Source organism: Hylobates moloch, unplaced genomic scaffold, assembly GCF_009828535.3.
Source record: "Hylobates moloch isolate HMO894 unplaced genomic scaffold, HMol_V3 SCAFFOLD_12, whole genome shotgun sequence".
NCBI classification, from domain to species: domain Eukaryota; kingdom Metazoa; phylum Chordata; class Mammalia; order Primates; family Hylobatidae; genus Hylobates; species Hylobates moloch.
The window spans coordinates 64,105,348-64,125,057 of NW_026652287.1; the positions used below are offsets into that span (position 1 = coordinate 64,105,348).

At 50.7% G+C, this 19,710-nt stretch overlaps 1 protein-coding gene across 4 annotated transcripts; it reads right to left on the reverse strand.

Moving 5' to 3' along the window:
- Positions 1-1,509: 1,509 nt before the first annotated feature.
- PRODH2 (proline dehydrogenase 2) lies at positions 1,510-15,926 on the reverse strand. 4 transcript variants are annotated; one of them, XM_032171648.2, is made up of 11 exons: positions 15,788-15,926; positions 15,281-15,543; positions 15,009-15,205; positions 14,783-14,921; positions 14,611-14,697; positions 8,719-8,799; positions 8,483-8,638; positions 8,238-8,404; positions 4,500-4,610; positions 3,704-3,789; positions 1,510-1,743 (listed from the first exon to the last, which is right to left on the reverse strand). In XM_032171648.2, exons 1-11 carry the CDS (start codon positions 15,924-15,926, stop codon positions 1,559-1,561), a joined length of 1,611 nt encoding a protein of 536 aa, XP_032027539.1. In that variant the 3' UTR covers positions 1,510-1,558. The 4 variants fall into 4 exon arrangements, with proteins under 4 accessions (XP_032027539.1, XP_032617709.1, XP_032617710.1 ...); XM_032761818.2 differs by lacking the exons at positions 8,483-8,638; positions 15,788-15,926 and having other exon boundaries at positions 15,281-15,494; XM_032761819.2 differs by lacking the exons at positions 3,704-3,789; positions 15,788-15,926 and having other exon boundaries at positions 15,281-15,494.
- Positions 15,927-19,710: the final 3,784 nt, after the last annotated feature.

The window sequence follows — 19,710 nt, forward strand, 5'->3', positions numbered from 1 at the left end:
GGCTGGAGTGCAGTGGCACGATCTTGGCTCACTGCAACCTCCATCCCAGGTTCAAGTGATTCTCCTGCCTCAGCCTCCCAAGTAGCTGGGATTACAGGCGAGTGCCACCATGCCCGGCTAATTTTTGTATTTCTAGTAGAGATGGGGTTTCACCATGTTGGGCAGGATGGTTTCGATCTCTTGACCTCGTGATCCGCTGGCCTCAGCCTCCCAAAGTGCTGGGATTACAGGTGTGAGCCACCGTGCCTGGCTAGCTAATTTCTTTCTTTCTTTCTTTCTTTCTTTCTTTCTTTCTTTCTTTCTTTCTTTCTTTCTTTCTTTCTTTCTTTCTTTCTTTCTTTCTTTTCTTTCTTTCTCTTTCTTTCTTTCTTTCTTTCTTTCTTCTTTCTCTTTCTTTCTTTCTTTCTTTTTCTTTCTTTCTTTCTTTCTTGAGATATGGGGTTTCACTATGTTGCCCAGACTGGTCTCAAACTCCTGACCTCCAGCAATCCACCTGCCTTGGTCTCCCAAAGTGCTGGGATTACAGGCATGAGTCACTGAACCTAGTTTCATTCAACTCTTATTAACTGAGAGAATGGCTTGGCTCTTTCTTCTGTCCCTCCCTCGCCACGTGGCCTGGGCCGAGCCCCTTGACTTCAGTGCCGTGGTGTCTGCTCTCCATGTGTGCCCTTCCTTTAGGCATCCCCTGGGATGAAGAAAGTTCTGCATCAGTCACTGGCCAGACCCAACCCAGGACGGGCTGCCTCAGAGGTGAGGAAGGCTTCCTTAGTCCTCCATCAATGCCCTGGCTATGCTCAACAGGTGTCTAACAATCTTTTTTTTTTTTTTTTGAGACTGAGTCTCACTCTTTTGCCCAGGCTGGAGTGCAGTGGCATGATCTCAGCTCACTGCAAGCTCTGCCTCCTGGATTCACACCATTCTCTTGCCTCAGCCTCCCGAGTAGCTGGGACTACAGGCGCCTGCCACCACGCCCGGATATTTTTTTGTGTTTTTAGTAGAGACGGGGTTTCACCATGTTAGCTAGGATGATCTCTATCTCCTGACCTCGTGATCCACCCGCCTCGGCCTCCCAAAGTGCTGGGATTACAGGCGTGAGCCACTGTGCCCGGCCTCTTTTTCTTTTTCTTTTTTTTTTGAAACACAGTCTCTTTTTGTCACCCAGATTGGAGAGCAGTGGTGCAGTCATAGGTCACTGCAGCCTCAAACCCCTGGGCTCAAGTGATCCTCCTGCCTCAGCCTCCTGAGCTGGGACCACAGGCATGCACTACCATGCCCTACTGATTTAATTTTTTGTAGAGAAAGAATATTGCTATGTTGCCCAGGCTGGTCTTGAACTCCTAGGCTGAAGCAAGCCTCCCACCTTGGCCTCCCAAAGCACTGGGAGTATAGGCAAGAGCCACCACTCCCAGCCTAAGGATCTCTCTTGAACTGCAAAACCCCTAGCTTGGGCTGGCTGAGGTCAAGATGAGCCCTTCCCCAAGGAGGCGGCGTCAGTGCAGGACAGCAGCCTAGGCAGCGCCTAAGGACCTTTATTGACCACATGACCCCCTCAGGGGTGCTAGTGGGGTATCCTTCGGTATCCTGGCAGCAGCCGCCGCCACAGTTCTTGGCTGAGCAGTTCCTGTTCCCTGCGGGCACCCTGAAGCACGCTCCGGTTTTCCTGGGCCCTCCGGATCAGGTAGGGGATTACCTCCTCCAAGGAGCCATAGGGGATGGACTTATACACTACATAGCCAGCCTGCCCTGCAGGGAGAGTGGGTTTTGTTTTTCGTTTTTGGTGTTTTTCTGAGAGTCTCGCTCTGTTGCCCAGGCTGGAGTGCAGTGGCGCAATCTCGGCTCACTGCAACCTCCGCCTCCAGGTTCAAGCGATTCTCATGCCTCAACCTCCAGAGTGGCTGGGATTATAGGCGCTTGCCACGACGCCCAGCTCATTTTTGTATTTTTAGTAGAGGTGGGGTTTCACCATGTTGGCCAGGCTGGTCTCAAACTCCTGACCTCAAGTTATCCTCCTGCTTTGGCTTCCCAGAGTGCTGGGATTATAGGCGTGAGCCACCATGCCCAGCTTGGAGTGTTGACAGTGTATGGGCTTGGGCTGGGGAGACACTCCCCAGTCCCCACCTGGAACAGAGACTTCTGTTTCTGAGAACATGGCAGATTAAGTGAGTTGGATAAAATTTCTAACTGAAAAAGCTAAAAGTCCTGGAGGAGCAAACTTTTTTTTTTCCTCTTAGACAGAGTCTTGCTCTGTGGCCCAGGCTGGAGTGCAGTGGTGTGATCATGACTCACTGCTGCTTTGACCTCCCAGTCTCAAACAATCCTCCCACCTCAGCCTCCTGAATAGCTGGGAACACAGGCATGCACCTCCATGCCCAGCTAACTGTTTGTATTTTATCTTAATTGATTAATTAATTAATTTATTTTGAGACAGAGTCTTGGTCTGTTGCCCTGGCTGGAGGGCAGTGGCACAATCTCAGCACACTGACCAACCTGGCCAGCATGGTGAAACCCCGTCTCTACTAAAAATACAAAAATTGGCCAGGCATGGTGGTGTGTGCCTATAATCCTGGCTACTGGGGAGGCAGAGGCAGGAGAATCACTTGAACCCAGGAGGTGGAGGTTGAAGTGAGCTGAGATCGTGCCACTGCACTCCAGTCTGGGCGACAGCGCCAGACTCTGTCTCAAAAACAAAATAAATAAGCTGGGCGTGGTGGCTCACGCCTGTAATCCCAGCACTCTGGGAGGCCAACGCAGGCAGATCACCTGAGGTCAGGAGTTCGAGACCAGCCTGGCAAACATGGTAAGACCCCATCTCTATTAAAAATACAAAAATTAGTTGGGCATGGTGGCAGCCACCTGTAATCCCAGCTACTTGGGAGGCTGAGGCAGGAGAATCCCTTGAACCTGGGAGGCAAAGGTTGCAGTGAGCCAAGATGGCGCCACAGGACTCCCACCTGGGTAACAGAGCAAGACTCTGTCTCAAAATAAATAAATAAATAAATAAAATAAAAGAGAAAATGAGAACCCAGAGAGAGAAGAGACACACAGTAAGCCACTTCTGCCCCAAAAGCAAAACCGAGGTGCTATTTGATGACTTCACAGAGTTGCAGGGGGGACATTGAGTCAGTCTTCAAGCCTGACTGAGGTGAGAGTTATAAGGGAGAACTTCCCCAAGTTAAGCTGGAACCCAAAAATCTACACCCTCAGAGTAAGAGTTAATGAAAAGTCAACCCTGCAACCTTCCCCCAGTTCCAGGAAATGGTCTTGGCCATAAACAGATCAAGGAAGAAAACAGAAAAATCCACCTCTGCAAAGTTGGGGCTATGGGTTAACCCCCTTATGTATTCGCAGCTCAAATTTGCGCCATGGGGTGTCTCAAGAAACCTCAAGCTGTGAATTTAGGATAAAGAGATTTCGCTCTGCTTAGCACCTGGCAGAAGGAAACGTTAATTATCTGGTGTCAGGCCCTGAGGAGCAGCAGAGTAAAGATAACAAAACACACAGGAAATAATACACCATGATCAAGAACCAGCAGAAATGACAGACAGCAGACACAGAGACACAGCCTTGGAAGGCCCGCAGACACTGGAATGACAGATCTCTCTGGAAGGATCTGGAGGCTGGGCCTTGGTTGGGAATAGAAGGTCTCTGGCTGGGAGGGTGTGAGGCCTGGGGCTTGATGGGGGTGGGGGAGCCATTCACATACCCAGTGCCAGAGAGACGTGGTCACACATGCCCAGAAGTTGTCCGAAACAGACAGTCCCATCCAGAGGAATGCCCAGCTCCCACATGCTACAGAAAAGGCCACATCATCAGTCCAGACCGTGGCTGCATCTAGAGCTTAAAGTCAGCCACTATGCACCCATATGGTGGCTCCAGTAATTCAAATATTGACGTACTTCCAAACTCAATGATACATAATAACCAGTCCTTTGCATTCCTTGAAGGTCCCCCAGTGACTCCCAGCCAGTTCCCTGGAGCCCTCAGACCTCCTCATGCCCCAGCAAATAAGGGGCAACGTCTTGTCCATCTGGGACCTATAAGCACTTACAGGTATACCAGGGGTTAATGTGTTTGTTTGTTTGTTTGTTTGTTTGTTTGTTTTAAGAGGTAGGATCTTGCTTTGTTACCCAGGCTGGAGTGCAGTGGCTCAAGCACCGCTCACTGCAGTCTCAACCTCTTGGGCTCAAGTGATCCTTCCACCTCAGCCTCCAGAATAGCTGGGACTACAGGTGTGCGCCACCACACCCAGCTGTTTTTTTTTTTTTTAATTTGTTGTAGAAATGGGATCTTGCTATGTTGCCCAGGCTGGTCTCAAACAATCTTCCGCCTCCACCTCCCAAAGTGCTGGGATTATAGGTATGTGCCAACCATGCCTGACTATAAATATTTTTAAAATTCTCCCCAGAACACCTCTGTCCGTCTCTGGCATTTGAACAAGGGAGAGGAAGGGAGGGCCCTTTTGTGGGCACCTATTTCCCACCCATCCCTCCACCTCATACCGCTTGGTTGCCTGGCGAACAGATTCCTCATTGTGGGAAGCCACCATGAGGTGGCACATGGGGCCATGGTGGGCCACGTGCGTCAGCATCAGTTCCAGGCAGCGGCTGTAACTGAAGGGAGATGATCTGTTCAGCTCACCTGGTGGTAAGAGTCAGGCCCCAGTGACTGGGGTGGGTGGGGTGCTCCTAAGCGAGGGGTCTCTGGAACCAGTACCCTGTTCCATCTGCACCAGTTGTAAGGGACATCCCTTCTCTGAGCCACTTTCATCTTTTGGGGTTTTGTTTGTTTTTGAGATGGAGTCTCACTCTGTTGCCCAGGCTGGAATGCAGTGGTAATCTCAGCTCACTGCAACCTCCACCTCCCAGGTTCAGGTGATTCCCCTGCCTCAGCCTCCCGAGCAGCTGGGATTACAGGCGTGCACCATCACACCCGGCTAATTTTTGTATTTTTAGTAGAGACGGGGTTTCGCCATGTTGCCCAGGCTGGACTCAAACTCCTGACCTCAGGTAATCTGCCTGCCTCAGCCTCCCAGAGTGCTGGGATTACAGGCGTGAGCCACTGCACCCGGCCCCACGTTAATCTCTTGTCACTGTGAGTTTCCGAGCAACACTGTTGTGAGGATGGAGTGAGATAAGGGGGGTATGAAGTCTTTGGGACAGTGGCGGCGGTCTCACAGGAGAGGGTCGCATCATGTGCACAAGATGACATTTCCCCAAGGTTATAATAACTGCTGCACTGTCAACAGAACATCACTAGCAACAGCCCAAATGTCCATAAATGGGGAACTGGCTAAGGAAACTGTGGCACAGAGAAGATAGTGCTCTATCGCGCAACTGTGAAAAGGAAGGAAGACACTGTCTGGGTACTGACACGGAAGAGGAAATAGATTGGTAAACGCCTTGCAAGCATGCTGCAGGCCACGGGCCACGCTACGTACTTCACATCCTCTGTGGGTCTTCCCTATCGCCCCCCAGACCTGTTTTCTACCCTTCTCTGCCCCTCAGGAAGCTGACACTTTTGCCCCACATCTCCCATGGAGTCATGTGCAGGAAGGAGTGTGGGTGTCTCACCTCGGCCCCTCCCTGCTCACCCTGACTGTGCTCTCTGTGTGGCCACAGCTCCTTAAGGTGGCCCCTCTTCTTCAACTACAGCAAAGGGGTTGAAATAGCTTCCTAATAGCTTCCCTGACTTTGCCTACACTTCCCTTTCGTTTTGTGTTTTTTAGAGACTGGGTGTCACGCTGTTGCCCAAGTTGGAGTGCAGTGGCGCGATCTCGGCTCACTGAATCCTCCAACTCCTGGGCTCAAGCGATCCTCCCATCTTGGCCTCCCAAAGTGCTGAGATTACAGGTGTGAGGTCCTGCACCTGGTCCCTGACACTTCTATAAACAGCCCCTTCACCACATTTCCTTTAGTTAAAACCCTTTGTGCAGAATTCTGTTTCCTTTGGAGAAAGCTAATCACTCATCTAATTCCCAAATCAACTCTGGGAGGCAGATGTTCTTATTCCCTTTTTACAGAGCGGGGAGACTGAAGCTGAGAAGGGTTCCATCTCTCGTTCCCAGGTCACACAGCTAGAGGTGGCCAGGCTGGGATTTGAAGTCAGGCTGTCTGATGCTCCAGAGCCCAGGCTCCTTATCGGTAGGCTATTCTGCCTTTAAAACGCACAGTCAAGGCTGGACATGCTGGCTCACGCCTATAATCCCAACACGTGGGGAGGCCAAGGCAAGAGGGCTGCCTGAGCCTAGGAGTTCGAGACTAGCCTGGGCAACAAAGGGAGACCCCGTGTCTACAAAAATAAAAAAACGTGTTGGGCATGGTGCTGTGCGCTGGTGGTCTTAGCTACTTGGGAGACTGAGGTGGGAGGATGGCTTGGGTCTGGGGAGTCAAGGCTGCAGTGAGCCAAGATCGCACCACTGCACTCCAGCCTCGGCAACAGAGTGAGACCCTGTCTCAAAAATAACTTTAAAAAACAAATGAAAAAGGCCAAATATACAAGGTCACATATTGTATGATTCCATTTATATGATTGTCTAGAATAGGGAAATCCAGAGACAAAAAGTAGGTTAGTGGGTTCCAGGGCTGAGGGGAGGAGGGAACAGAAGGCGACTGACTGCGCATTCATATGAGGTTACTTTTTGGGGTGATGAAAATATTCTGGAATCAAAGAGTGGTGATGGTTGCACAATTTTGGGAGTATACTAAACTCCGCTGAATTGTACATGTTAAAATTGCAAATTCTATGATATGTGAATTATATTTCAATATTTAAAATAATAGTGCAAATTATTATTATTATTTTTTTTTTCGAGACGGAATCTCGCTCTGTTGCCCAGGCTGGAGTGTAGTGGCGCAATCTCGGCTCACTGCAAGCTCCGCCTCCTGGGTTCACGCCATTCTCCCACCTCAGCCTCTCCGAGTAGCTGGGACTACAGGCGCCCGCCACCACGCCCGGCTAATTTTTTTGTATTTTTAGTGAGACAAGGTTTCACCGTGGTCTCGATCTCCTGACCTCGTGATCCGCCCGCCTCAGCCTCCCAAAGGGCTGGGATTACAAGCGCGAGCCACCGCGCCCAGCCAATAGTGCAAATTATTATTACTATTTTGAGACAGAGTCTCACTCTGTCGCCCAGGCTGGAGTGCAGTGGCACAATCTTGGCTCACTACAACCTTCGCCTCCTGGGTTCAAGCGATTCTCCTGCCTCAGCCTCCTGAGTAGCTGGGATTACAGGCATGCACCACCACACCCGGCTAATTTTTGTATTTTTAGTAGAGACAGGGTTTCACCATGTTTGTCAGGCTGGTCTCAAACTCCTGACCTTCAGGTTATCTACCTGCCTCAGCCTCCCAAAGTGCCGGGATTACAAGCGTGATCCACCATGCCCGGCCATAATTTTTTATGTTTAATGTTTTTACAGATGGGGTCTTGCTATGTTGCCCAGATTGGGCTCAAACCCCTGGGCTCAAGCAATCTTCCCGCCTCAGCCTCCCAAGTAGTTGGGATGACAGGTGCACACCACTGTGCCTGGCTTGGTGCCAGTTAAGCTGATGGTACACAAATATGCCCTGGAGCCCCTGCAGATCTTGGACATAAGCCTAGATTCCAAGCATGGCTAGGCCACCTGCTCTGTAACCTGGCTGAGTCCCTGTGGCCCCCAGAGAAGGTACCAAGAAGCAAAGCTCTAAGGAGGTGAGGGAAGGGGCCATGCCACTGTCCGCAGTGGGAATGTCCCAGGCAGTGGAAACAGGATGTACCAAGCCCCTGGGTAGCATGGAGAAGGCCAGTGTGGCTGTAGTGGAGTGAGGGAGAGGAAGAGAGGGAGGGAAAATTAGGGAAGTGACAGGGAGCATGTGGGGCTTAGAGGCCACTGTAAGGATTTCTTTTTGTTTGTTTGTTTGTTTGTTTGTTTTGAGACAGAGCCTCGCTCTGCTGCCCAGGCTGAAGTGCAGTGGTGCAGTCATGGCTCACTGCAGCCTCGAACTCCTGGCCTCAAGTGATCCTCCCACCTCAGCCTCTTAAGTGGCTGGAACTACAGACATGTGCTACCACACCTGACTATTTTAAAAATTTTTTTAGAGATGGGGTCTCCCTATGTTGCCCAGGCTGGTCTCCAACTCCTGCTCTCAAGTGAATCTCTAGCCTCAGCCTCCCAAAGCACTGGGATTACAGGTATGAGCCACTGCACCCAACCACTAGGTGTTATTATTTCCTGCAGAGGCCGGCTGGCCCAGGCCTACCTCTGACTGGTGGCCTCATAGTCAGGCTGAGTGGGGTCTTTCATCCCATGGAGCTGGGCCACCGCTCTCTCCTTGTCCAGATATGCACCTCGTACCAGCTTCACTCCGAAGGCCAGGCCGGCCCTGTGCGCGGCCTCTGCATCCCTCCCCAGCCGCTCGAATGTGTCCTGTAGGGCACGCGGGCAGGTTCTGGTAGGTCAGGGTGTGGGTACCCCAGCCTGCACCTCCCGGAACACACTGCACACCTTTAGACAGGCCTGGTAGGTGTTCCACACCCAGGGCCCACCTTCACCAGGGCTGTTCCAGCACACGGCCAGGGCAGCCACCAGCAGCGAGAGCGCGGGGTTCAGTGAGGTGTACTCTGCATCCACCAGGAGCCGCACGTGCCGGGCCCGGGCATACTGATGGCAACAGAGACGATGGTCAGGGCTCCGGGTGTCCAGCAGGGGCAGTGGAGCCAGATCCCAGCAGGAGGGGTTACCTGTGCCACCCGATGCAAGCGGCTGAGGGAGGCCTGGAGGTGCTGGTTCTGCTCGGCATTGAGGCAGGAGACCTGGAGGCTCTAGGGGGCAGCAGGGGAAGTGGGAAAAAGCTTAGAAGTTGCTAGAAATCTAAAAATGAGCAATATCAGTTAGGTACTATTTATTGAGGGGGTTATGAGCCTAGAATCAGGGCTTGAATCCAGGCTCCACTACCTACTGTGTGACCTTGGGCAAGTTATATAACCTTTCTGGGCCTCAGTTTTTGTCTGTTTGTTTGTTTGTTTTTTGAGACAGAGTCGTGCTCTGTTGCCCAGGCTGGAGTGCAGTGGCTTGATCTCAGCTCACTGCAACCTCTGCCTCCCGGGTTCAAGTGATTCTCCTGCTTCAGCCTCCTGAGTGGCTGGGATTACAGGTGCCCGCCACCATGCCCGGCTAATATTTGTACTTTTAGTAGAGACAGGGTTTCACCATGTTGGCCAGGGTGGTCTCGAACTCCTGACCTCAAGTGATCTGCCCACCTCGGCCTCCCAAATTGCTGGGATTACAGGCATGAGCCACTGTGCTCAGCCCTCCCTGCTACTCTTTGAACACGAGGGCACCTTCCCACCTCCAGGCCTTTACCTGCTCCCATGTTTCCTTCAAGTATTTGCTCTGATGTCACTTTCTCAACATAGTTTTCCCAGCTATACATTGGCAACTTCTTTTCCTCTTCCTCAGCCTTATTTTCCCCTACTTGTTACGTACTGACTTTTGTTTTGCTGAGACAGGGTCTTGCTGTGTTGCCCAGGCTGGAATGCAGTGGCGCGATCATGGCTCACTGCAGCCTCTACCTCCCCAGCTCAAGCAGTCCTCCTGCTTCAGCCTTCCAAGTACCTAGGACCACAGGCACCCACCACCATGCTGGGCAAATTTTTTACTATTTGTAGTCAAGGTCTTCCTATGTTGCCCAGGCTGGTCTCAGACTCCTGGGCTCAAGCGATCCTCCCACCTCAGCCTTCCAAAGTGCTGGGATTCTGACTTTGGTTTTAATTATTGTCTCTTGCCCCTGACTTGCAAGTAAGTGCCTCGAGGTCAGGGATTTCGCCTTCATGCCTCCTCGGCCCCTAGCACCGTGTCTGGGACAAGATAGATGTTCAGCAAACACTTCAGGAGTGGATATGCTTGTAACATGGAAATAAGAACCGTTTCTAACTCACAGCCTTATGCAGATTCATCCGGCTGAATGTGAGCTGCTGGTGACTCCGGGGAGTCTGGCTGAGTTCAAAGAAGTTGGGAAATGGAAGAAAGAGGAACAGGTAGGGCTGAAAGCTTTATTATATCCAACAGGGTCGATACAGATGACATAGGCCTAGGCTTGCTCATGGAATGCCACCTGGAGGCCGGTTGGGCTGGAAGCTGCAACCCTCCCCATGGTGGGGAGAATGCTGCCTCCTGGAGAAGGGAAGAGCTGGAGGCAGCAGCCTGGTTTCCTCTTCCCCCGTCAGAGCATTATCTCCCGCTTGACTTGGGGCATAGTCTCAGACCCTCAGGGAGCTATTTCAGACTCCCACCAAATATTTAACTCATTTAATATTTACCACTCTCTAATGTACCAACTGTTATTATCCCCCATTTTCTAGATGGGGAAACTGAGGCACAGAACAGGGAAGTCACTTGTCAAAAGTCACACAGCTAACTCAGGGCAGACCTGAGGTTTAAACCTCAGCCTTTCCAGAGCCTGGCTCTTTCTCTCTTTTCTCCCTTCCTCCCTTCCTCCCTCCCTCCCTCCCTCCCTTCCTTCCTTCCTTCTTTCTTTCTTTCTTTTTTGAGACAGATCTCACTCTGTCTCCCAGGCAAGAGTGCAGTGGTGCAAGTTCAAGTGATTCTCCTGCCTCAGCCTCCTGAGTAACTGGAACTACAGGCACATGCCACCACTTCTGGATAAGTTTTATATTTTTAGTAGAGATGGGGTTTCACCATGTTGCCCAGGCTGGTCTCAAACTCCTGACCTCAAGTGATCCACCCCGATTTAGCCTCCCAAAGTGCTGGGATTACAAGTGTGAGCTACAGCACCTGGCCCTCTTTTCTTCTCTTTCTTTCTTTCCTTCTTTCTTTCTTTCTTTTTCTTTTTCTTTCTTTCTTTCCTTCTTTCTTTCCTTCCTTCCTTCCTTCCTTCCTTCCTTCCATCCTCCCTCCCTCCCTCCCTGCCTCCTTCCCTCCCTCCCTTCCTCTCTCCCTCCTTCTTTCTTCACTCTCAAACTTGCCAGTCAAGCAATCCTCCCACCTTAGCCTCCCAAGTAGCCAGGATTACAGGTGCCTGCCACCACCTCCAGCTAATTTAAAGAAATTTTTTGTAGAGATGAGGGCTTACTGTATTACTCAGGTTGGTATTGACCTCGTGGGCTCAAGTGACCCTCCTGCCTGGGCTCAAGTGAGCCTCCAATTTCAGCCTCCCAAAATGCAGATTACAGGCATGAGGCACCGCACCCAGCCTGTTTTAATCCTTAAAACCACTGAGAAGTTGCTGTCACTCTCCCTACAGGAATAAACAAAAGCTCATGAAGAGGTCAACTCCTTACTCTCCAAAGCTGATTTTCTGAACCATGAAATCTTGTTTCTATGTGTTCTCTGACACACTTTAAAAGTTACAAATAAGGCCGGGTACAGTGGCTCATACCTGTAATCCCAGCACTTTGGGAGGCCGAGGCATGTGGATCATGAGGTCAGGAGTTCAAGACCAGCCTGGCCAACATAGTGAAACCCCATCTCTACTAAAAATACAAAACTTAGCTGGACGTGGTGGTGTGCACCTGTAGTCCCAGCTACTCAGGAGGCTGGGGCAGGAGAATTGTTTGAACCCGGGAGGCAGAGGTTGCAGTGAGCGGAGATCGCACCACTGCACTCCAGCCTGGGCAACGGAGCCAGACGCTGTTTCAAAAAAAAAAAAAAAAGCTGGGCATGGTGGCTCACACCTGTAATCCCAGCACTTTGGGAGGCTGAGGCGGGCATTTTACCTGAGACCAGGAGTTCGAGACCAGCTTGGCCAACATGGTGAAGCCTCATCTCTACTAAAAATACAAAAATTAGCTGGGCGTGATGGCAGGCGCTTGTAATCCCAGCTACTCGGGAGGCTGAAGCAGGAGAACCTGGGAGGCGGAGGTCGCAATGAGCCGAGATTGCGCCACTGCATTCCAGCCTGGGCGACAGAGCAAGACTCTGTCTTAAAATAATAATAATAATAAATAAATAAATAGATAAATAAAAATTACAAATAAAAAAAGATTAGAAAAAGAAACATCAGCATGTCCTCTATAGCATTGTTTGGGAGGGTGGAGACACAGAGGCCACCCAGGGGTTCACCCCAGGAGAGGTAAACCATGCAGCAGCTAGAATCAACCATTGGAAGCAGTGGGGGCCAGGCATGGTGGCTCAGCCCGTAATCCCAACAATTTGGGAGGGTGAGGCAAGAAGATTTTTTTTCTTTTTTTGAGACGGAGTCTCACTCTGTCACCAGGCTGGAGTGCAGTGGCTCAATCTCGGCTTACTGCAACCTCCGCCTCCCGGTTCGAGCGATTCTCCTGCCTCAGCCTCCCAAGTAACTGGGACTACAGGTGTGCACCACCATGTCCAGATAATTTCTGTATTTCTATTAGAGACAGGGTTTCACCATGTTGGCCAGCCTGGTCTTGAACTCCTGACCTCCAGTAATCCATCCGCCTCAGCCTCCCAAAGTGCTAGGATTACAGGCGTGAGCCACCGTCCCCGGCCATGTTCTAAATCTTGATAGGGATTTGGATTGCTCAAGTGTGTGTGTTGGTTAAGGTTCATCAAAGGGCACATTTACAATGTGTGTAGTTCATTGTTTTACCTTGAAAGAAAAAAAGTAATCTGAATAATTATTGGGCTCTAATTAATGAGTCCATTATTCATATCCTGAAGCATTTAGGGGGAAAACATGTCTGCAATTTACTTTGAAATGCACCAAAAAATAAGATGGATTGATGGATGGATAGAGGAATAGAGGGATAGATATGATTTAAAGCGAGTATAGTTAAAGGTGGCGGGTACATGCATGTTCATGTACAATTCTTTTTACTTTTCTGTATATTTGAAAATTTTTATAATAGAATATTGGGGAAAATATGCCCCCCATGAATGGTATACACTTGGCAAAACAAAATCATAGAAACAAAAAGATATGCATTATACAAGACGGCAGGCTGGGTGTGGTGGCTCACACTTATAATCCCAGAATTTTGGGAGGCTTGAGGCCGTGAGTTTAGAGACCACCCTGTGCAACACAGTAAGACAAAGAGAAAGAGAGAGATCGAGAGGAGGGAGATAGAGAAGGAAGGAAGGAAGGAAGGGAGAGGAGAAAGAAGGAAAAAAAAAAGAAGGACCAGGCCAGGTGGCTCACCTGTAACCACCCTTTGAGACCGAGGCGGGCGGAGACCATCCTGGCTAACAGGGTGAAACCCCGTCTCTACTAAAAATACAAAAAATTAGCTGGGCGTAGTGGCGGGCACCTGTAGTCCCAGCTACTTGGGAGGCTGAGGCAGGAGAATGGCGTGAACCTGGGAGGCGGAGCTTGCAGTGAGCCGAGATCGTGCCACTGCACTCCAGCCTGGGCGATAGAGTGAGACTCTGTCTCAAAGAAAAAAAAAAAAGAAAAGAAGGAAGGAAGGAGAGAGAGCGAAAGAGGAAGGGGAAGGAAGGAGAGAGAAAGAAAGAAAAAAAGATGGAGTAGTGTTGAAATAGAATATGGAGATAGAAAGGAATTAATGATTGAATGAACAAACTAAGACCCCATTGGCCTAATCAGAACTTACACCCAGCCAGCTCACACCCATGCGGCTGTGTTGACTGAGGACACATTGATGTACCTCCTTCTAGTTGATAAACAGCTTCTATCCCAATCCCTCCTCTGAGAGCCTCCAGCCTCCAGGCTCCTCCCTGAGAACCCAGATGACCCTGATTCCATCCATTTCAGCCATGCCTGGGAGCTACAGCTGCATTTCTGCCGGCTGTTCCAAGCCTGGAGGTGGCCGTTTTTGAGACGGAGTCTCACTCTGTCGCCAGGCTGGAGTGCAGTGGCGCGGTCTCGGCTTACTGCAACCTCCGCCTCCCGGTTCAAGCAATTCTCCTGCCTCAGCCTCCCAAGTAACTGGGACTACAGGTGCGTGCCACCACATCCAGATAATTTTTGTATTTCTAGTAGAGACAGGGTTTCACCATGTTGGCCAGGATGGTCTCGATCTCTTGACCTCATGATCCGCCCGCCTTGGCCTCCCAAAGTGCTAGGATTACAGGCATGAGCCACTGTGCCCAGTGGCAAGAGGATTCTTTTTTTTTTTTTTGAGACAGAGTCTCGCTCTGTCACCAGGCTGGAGTGCAGTGGCGCGATCTCAGCTCACTGCAAACTCCGCCTCCCGGGTTCATGCCATTCTCCTGCCTCAGCCTCCCGAGTAGCTGGGACTACAGGCGCCTGCCACCAAGCCTGGCCATTTTTTTGTATTTTTAGTAGAGACGGGGTTTCACCATGTTATCCGGGATGGTCTCGATCTGCTGACCTCATGACCCGCCCACCTCGGCCTCCCAAAGTGCTGGGATTACAGGCGTGAGCCACCACGCCTGGCCGGCAAGAGGATTCTTGAGGCCAGTAGTTAGAGACCAGCCTGTGCAATACAGTGAGACCCGTTCTCTACAAAAAAATTTAAAAATTAGCTGGACATGATGGCCCATGCCTGTAATCCTAGCTACTTGGGAGACTTAGGTGGGAAGATTGCTAGAGCCCGGGAGTTCGAGGCTACAGTGAGCTGTGATCGCACCACCGTACGAACATCTGGCGTGCGGTGTGGCGGCATCTGAGTCCAAGGCACTCTGTCCCCGACAGTCCCACTTGAGATCCTTACCTGCCCAGAGTCCATGGCTTCAGCCAGCCTCTCAGGGCTCAGCTCCAAGGAGGCTCCTGGCCTTCTGACCCACGAGGCTAGCTCCTTCTGAAATGGGGTGATAGGCGGGGTGGTGAGGGGAGCCCGGTGGGCAGCCACACCCTCCCCGCACACTCGTCTTTGCACTCCTTACACAGAGCCGAGTGCTGGTCAGCGCCGTCACCTTCAGCTGCATGAGGCTGGCCTCAGCCAGGCTGGGGGGCTCCAGGAGGCTCCGTGACAGGTCCACACACCGCAGCATAGCACCGAGGTTCCCCTCATACCAGGCCTCACTGCCCAGCCAGCAGGTGTCAGAGCCCAACCAGCAAAGCCCCTTCCTGCATCCTCCCAGCCTTCCCGGGCCCTGGCTCCCTACTCACCCGCTCTTGGCAGCAGAGTCCGGCTCCTCCTCAGTGGGCACTGCCAGCAGTGGTCGGAGGCTGAGGGTCCGCAGCTGCTGCACGCAGCGCCTCACCTCCTCTGCTGTCTCACCAGCCACAAACTGCCCATAGACGGATGCTCGGAGAAATGCGCCTGAGAGCCGGGAGCCCAGAAGTCGCCGAGACCAGGCCTGGAGCTGGGTGACAGGGAGCGAGGGCTCAGCGCCGGGCTATGGGGAGCCTCCAGGCTGGTCCTCGGGATCACTGCTCACCAACAACCCATGAGTGACGAGTGGGGGCCAAGCACACAGCCGGAGAACCAGCAAGGCCCGTGTCAGCTCTCCTGTGCCCTTGAGGTGGAAGGCCCCGCCATCAAAGCTCAGGGGCTGCCAGCCCCTGGCCGGGGGACCAGCTTGGGAACAGAGCACGTAACAGGTCCGGAGCATCCTGGGTCCCTGGATGCCTCCACACCAGGGAAGGTGCTCTGAAGGCAGCAGGTTCACCAACTGCCCCTTGCCCAGGCCAGGGGCAGTGACTGATTAACTGGGCAAAGCCTCAGGATCACAGGCTCCTTGGGGGCAATTAATTATTAACAAATGGGGACAGAGTTCAGAGTAACGGTAACGGGAGGTGAACCCCAATAACAGCCCCCAACAATGCTCAGCACAACAGGTACTTATTAGGTAACCACCATGTGCTGGGAAAGCAGGGGCTCCGGGGCAAGGATCCCTGAGTTCAGGACACTGGGCTTTGTGATCCAGGACAGGCTACTTAACCACTTTTGTGGCAATTGCTTCCTCTTAAAATCGGAAATGCTGTAATGTTATTGAATACATTTGGAAATACAGTTCTCATGTTTGTAATTCCAACACTTTGGGAGGCCAACGCCAAGGAGTTTGAGACTACCCTGGGCAACATAGTGAGACCCCATCTCTACAAAAAATACAAAAATTAACTGGGGGTGGTGGCGCACACCTGTGGTCCTAGCTACTCAGGAGGCCAAGGAAGGTGGATCTCTTGAGCCCGGGAGGTCAAGGGTGCAGTGAGCTGTGATTGTGCCACTGCACTCCAACCTGGGTGACAAAGTGAGACTCTGTCTCCAAAAAAAGAAAAAAGAAAAGACAACCTATATAACCCAGCTGTTCCATATTAAGTACATATCCTAGAGACCTTGAACATGGGCAGCAGGAAGCATGTACAGGAAAGAATGTTCAGAGGAGCAGTGTCTGAACTACCCAAATGTCCATCAAAAGGAGAATGGATACATACATGGTGGTTATGCAGTGGAATACTATACAGTAATGAAAAAAAATGGATACTGATACACACAACTGTGTGGCTGAATCTCACAATGTCAAGTGAAAGAAGCCAGACACCAAACAGGGCAAGCTGTATTATTCTTTTTTTTTTTTTTTTTTTTTGAGACACAGTTTCACTCTTGTTGCCCAGGCTGGAGTGCAATGGCACAATCTCGGCTCACTGCAACTTTCGCCCCCCGGGTTCAAGCGATTCTCATGCCTCAGCTTCCAGAGTAGCTGGGATTACAGGCATGTGACACCATGCCCCACTAATTTTGTATTTTTAGTAGAGACAGGGTTTCTCCATGTTGGTCAGGCTAGTCTTGAACTCCCGACCTCAGGTGATCTGCCCACCTCGGCCTTCCAAAGTGCTGGGATTACAGGCATGAGCCACTGCGCCAGGCCTATTCTTTTCAATAAATATAAAAGCAAGGAAAGTGAAACTACAGTAAAATGTTGGGAATACATGCATGGGTGGTCAAACTATGAGGACAAGAAAAGTAAGGACATGATTATCACAGAAGTCAGAGAGGTGGCTGATTGTGGGGGATGGGAGGAATTGTAACTGGATAGAGGGATATGGGGACTTCTATGTCCTATTTTCTTTTTTTAAAATGGAAACCATATGTCCTAATTTTTTTGTTTTGTTTTGTTAGACGTATCCTTGCTCTGTCACCCAGGCTGGAGTGCAGTGGTGCGATCTCGGCTCACGGCAACCCCCATCTCCTGGGTTCAAGTGATTCTTCTGCTTTAGCCTCCTGAGTATCTGGGACTACAGGCACCCACCACCACACCTGGCTAATTTTTGTATTTTTGTAGATATAGGGTTTCACCATGTTGGCCAGGCTGGTCTTGAGCTCCTGACCTCAAGTGATCCACCCTACTTGTCCTCCCAACATGCTGGGATTACAGGCATGAAGTCCTAGGTCCTTTTTTTTTGAGAAGGAGTCTCACACTGTTACCCAGGCTGGAGTGCAGTGGTGCGATCTCAGCTCACTGCAACCTCTGCCCCCCCAGTTCAAGCAATTATCCTGCCTCAGCCTCCCGAGTAGCTAGGATTACAGGTGCCTGCCACCGCGCCTGGCTAACTTTTGTATTTTTAGTAGAGTCAGGGTTTCACCATCTTGGCCAGGCTGGTCTTGAACTCCTGACCTCATGATCCACCTGTCTTGGCCTCCCAAAGTGCTGGGATTACAGGCGTGAGCCACTGCGCCTGGCAGTGGCTCCTAGGTCCTAGGAGTCCTAGGTCTTAACATGGATGATGATTCATAGTTGTTCACATTGTAAGGTTTTTTTTGTTTTGTTTTTGAGACAGTCTTGCTCTGTCTTCCAGGCTGGAGTGCAGTGGAGTGATCACTGCTCACTGCAGCCTCAAACTTCTGGGCTCAAGCAATCCCCCAACCACCACCTCCACCTCCCAAGTAGCTGGGATTACAGGTGCGTGTGATCACACCAAGGGTAATTTTTAATTGTTTTTTTGGTAGAGACAGAATCTCATTATGTTGCCCAGGCTGGTCTTGAACCCCTGTACTCAAGCAGTCCTCTCCCCTTGGCCTCCCAAAGTGTTGGGATTTCAGGCATGAGCCACGGCACCTGGCCTTCACATTGTAAGTATTCTTTTTTTTTTTTTTTTTTTTTTTGAGATGGAGTCTTGCTCTGTCGCCCAGGCTGGAGTGCAGTGGCACAATCTCAGCTCACTGCAAGCTCCGCCTCCCAGGTTCAGGCAATTCTCCTGCCTCAGCCTCCCAAGCAGCTGGGACTACAGGCGCCCGCCACCACGCCCAGCTAATTTTTTGTATTTTTAGTAGAGACAGGGTTTCACTGTGTTAGCCAGGATGGTCTCGACCTCCTGACCTCGTGATCCGCACACCTCGGCCTCCCAAAGTGCTGGGATTACAGGTGTGAGCCACCGCGCCCGGCCGTATTTTTTAACGCTATAACCTGTGTTCATACATTCGTGAATGTACATTTCACCAAAAAAGTAAAAAAAATTAATCACAATATCAGTTTCCCAGAGCTGTTGTGTGGATCCAATTAAAGGATACGTACAACCTGGTACACAATCTGTGTTCAATAAGCACTGGCTGTGATCATTAAGTGCTGTGTGTATACAATCTCATTGATGCTTGTCTTCATGATGAAGCATGTACCATTAATCACCCCTCTGTTTGGGGAACCCCAGGGCCACGTCAGGCTCAATCATTCTCTAGAAAGACTCACAAAACTCAGAAAAGCCATGAGACTCATGGTTATGGTTTATTACAGCGAAAGGATACAGATTAAAGTCAGAAAAGGGAAGAGGCGCAAAGGGCCCAGGAGACACCAGGAGGAGTCAAGAGATCAGTGCTCAATTTCCCCAGCATGCATGGAGAATTGCCATCAGGAAAGCTGACCAGAGCCTTGATGACCAGGGTTTTTATTGGGGTCAGTCACATGGGCATGGCTGACTGCCTGCATGAGTGACCTTATCTCTAGCTCCTCCAGAGGTCAAGCTGATACTGCATGGCCCAAGGTCCCCAGAAAAACAGAAATACTGGGTTTTTTTGTTTTGAGACAGAGTCTCACTCTGTAACCCAGGCTGGAGTGCAGTGGCGCGATTTTGGCTCACTGCAACTTCCGCCTCCCAGGTTCAAGCAATTCTCCTGCCTCAGCCTCCCAAACAAAAACACTTTCATCAAGCAGGATAGTACAAAGGCTTAGAGGTTACCTCCCAGGAGCTGAGCGAGGTTAATCCTTTACTACACAACCCCCAATTCACAGATGTTAAAAGTGGAGGCTCAGCCGGGCATGGTGGCTCATGCCTGTAATCCCAGCACTTTGGGAGGCCGAGGCAGGTGGATCACCTAAGGTCAGGAGTTCAAGACCAGCCCAGCCAACATGCTGAAACCCCGTCTCTACTAAAAGTACAAAACTTAGCCGGGCGTGGTGGCAGGCACCTATAATCCTAGCTACTCAGGAAGCTGAGGCAGGAAAATCACTTGAACCTGGGAGGAGGAGATTGCAGTTAGCCGAGATCATACCACTGCACTCCAGCCTGGGCGACAAGAGCAAAACTGTGTCTCAAACAAACAAACAACAACAAAAAGTGGAGGCTCAGAGAGATGGAGACACCTGCCTAAAGTCACACAGCCAGTTGGTGGCCAAGTGCAGATTTAAGACCTCTTTCCCTGAGATGCCAGACTGTAAAATTTTCTCTTCTTTTTTTTTTTGAGACGGACTCTCACTCTGTTGCCCAGGGTGGAGTACAATGGTGTGATCTCGGCTCACTGTAACCTCCGCCTCCTGGGTTCAAGTGATTCTCCTGCCTCAACCTCCTGAGTACCTGGGATTACAGGCGCACACCACCACACCCAGCTAATTTTTTTTTTTTTTTTTTTTTTTTTTTTTTTTTTTTTTTTTTTTTT

What these genes read in the sequence shown, in the direction of transcription:
- PRODH2 (XM_032171648.2), bottom strand. Translation starts at nt 15,926, where the DNA reads ATGTTGCCCAGGGTAGTCTCAAACTCCTTGGCGTTGGCCTCCCAAAGT. An exon ending in GACTCTGCTGCCAAGAGCGG is followed by an intron (nt 14,922 to 15,008) that starts GTGAGTAGGGAG and finishes CTGGCTGGGCAG; the next exon opens with TGAGGCCTGGTATGAGGGGA. An exon ending in AAGCCATGGACTCTGGGCAG is followed by an intron (nt 8,800 to 14,610) that starts GTAAGGATCTCA and finishes GCTGCCCCCTAG; the next exon opens with AGCCTCCAGGTCTCCTGCCT.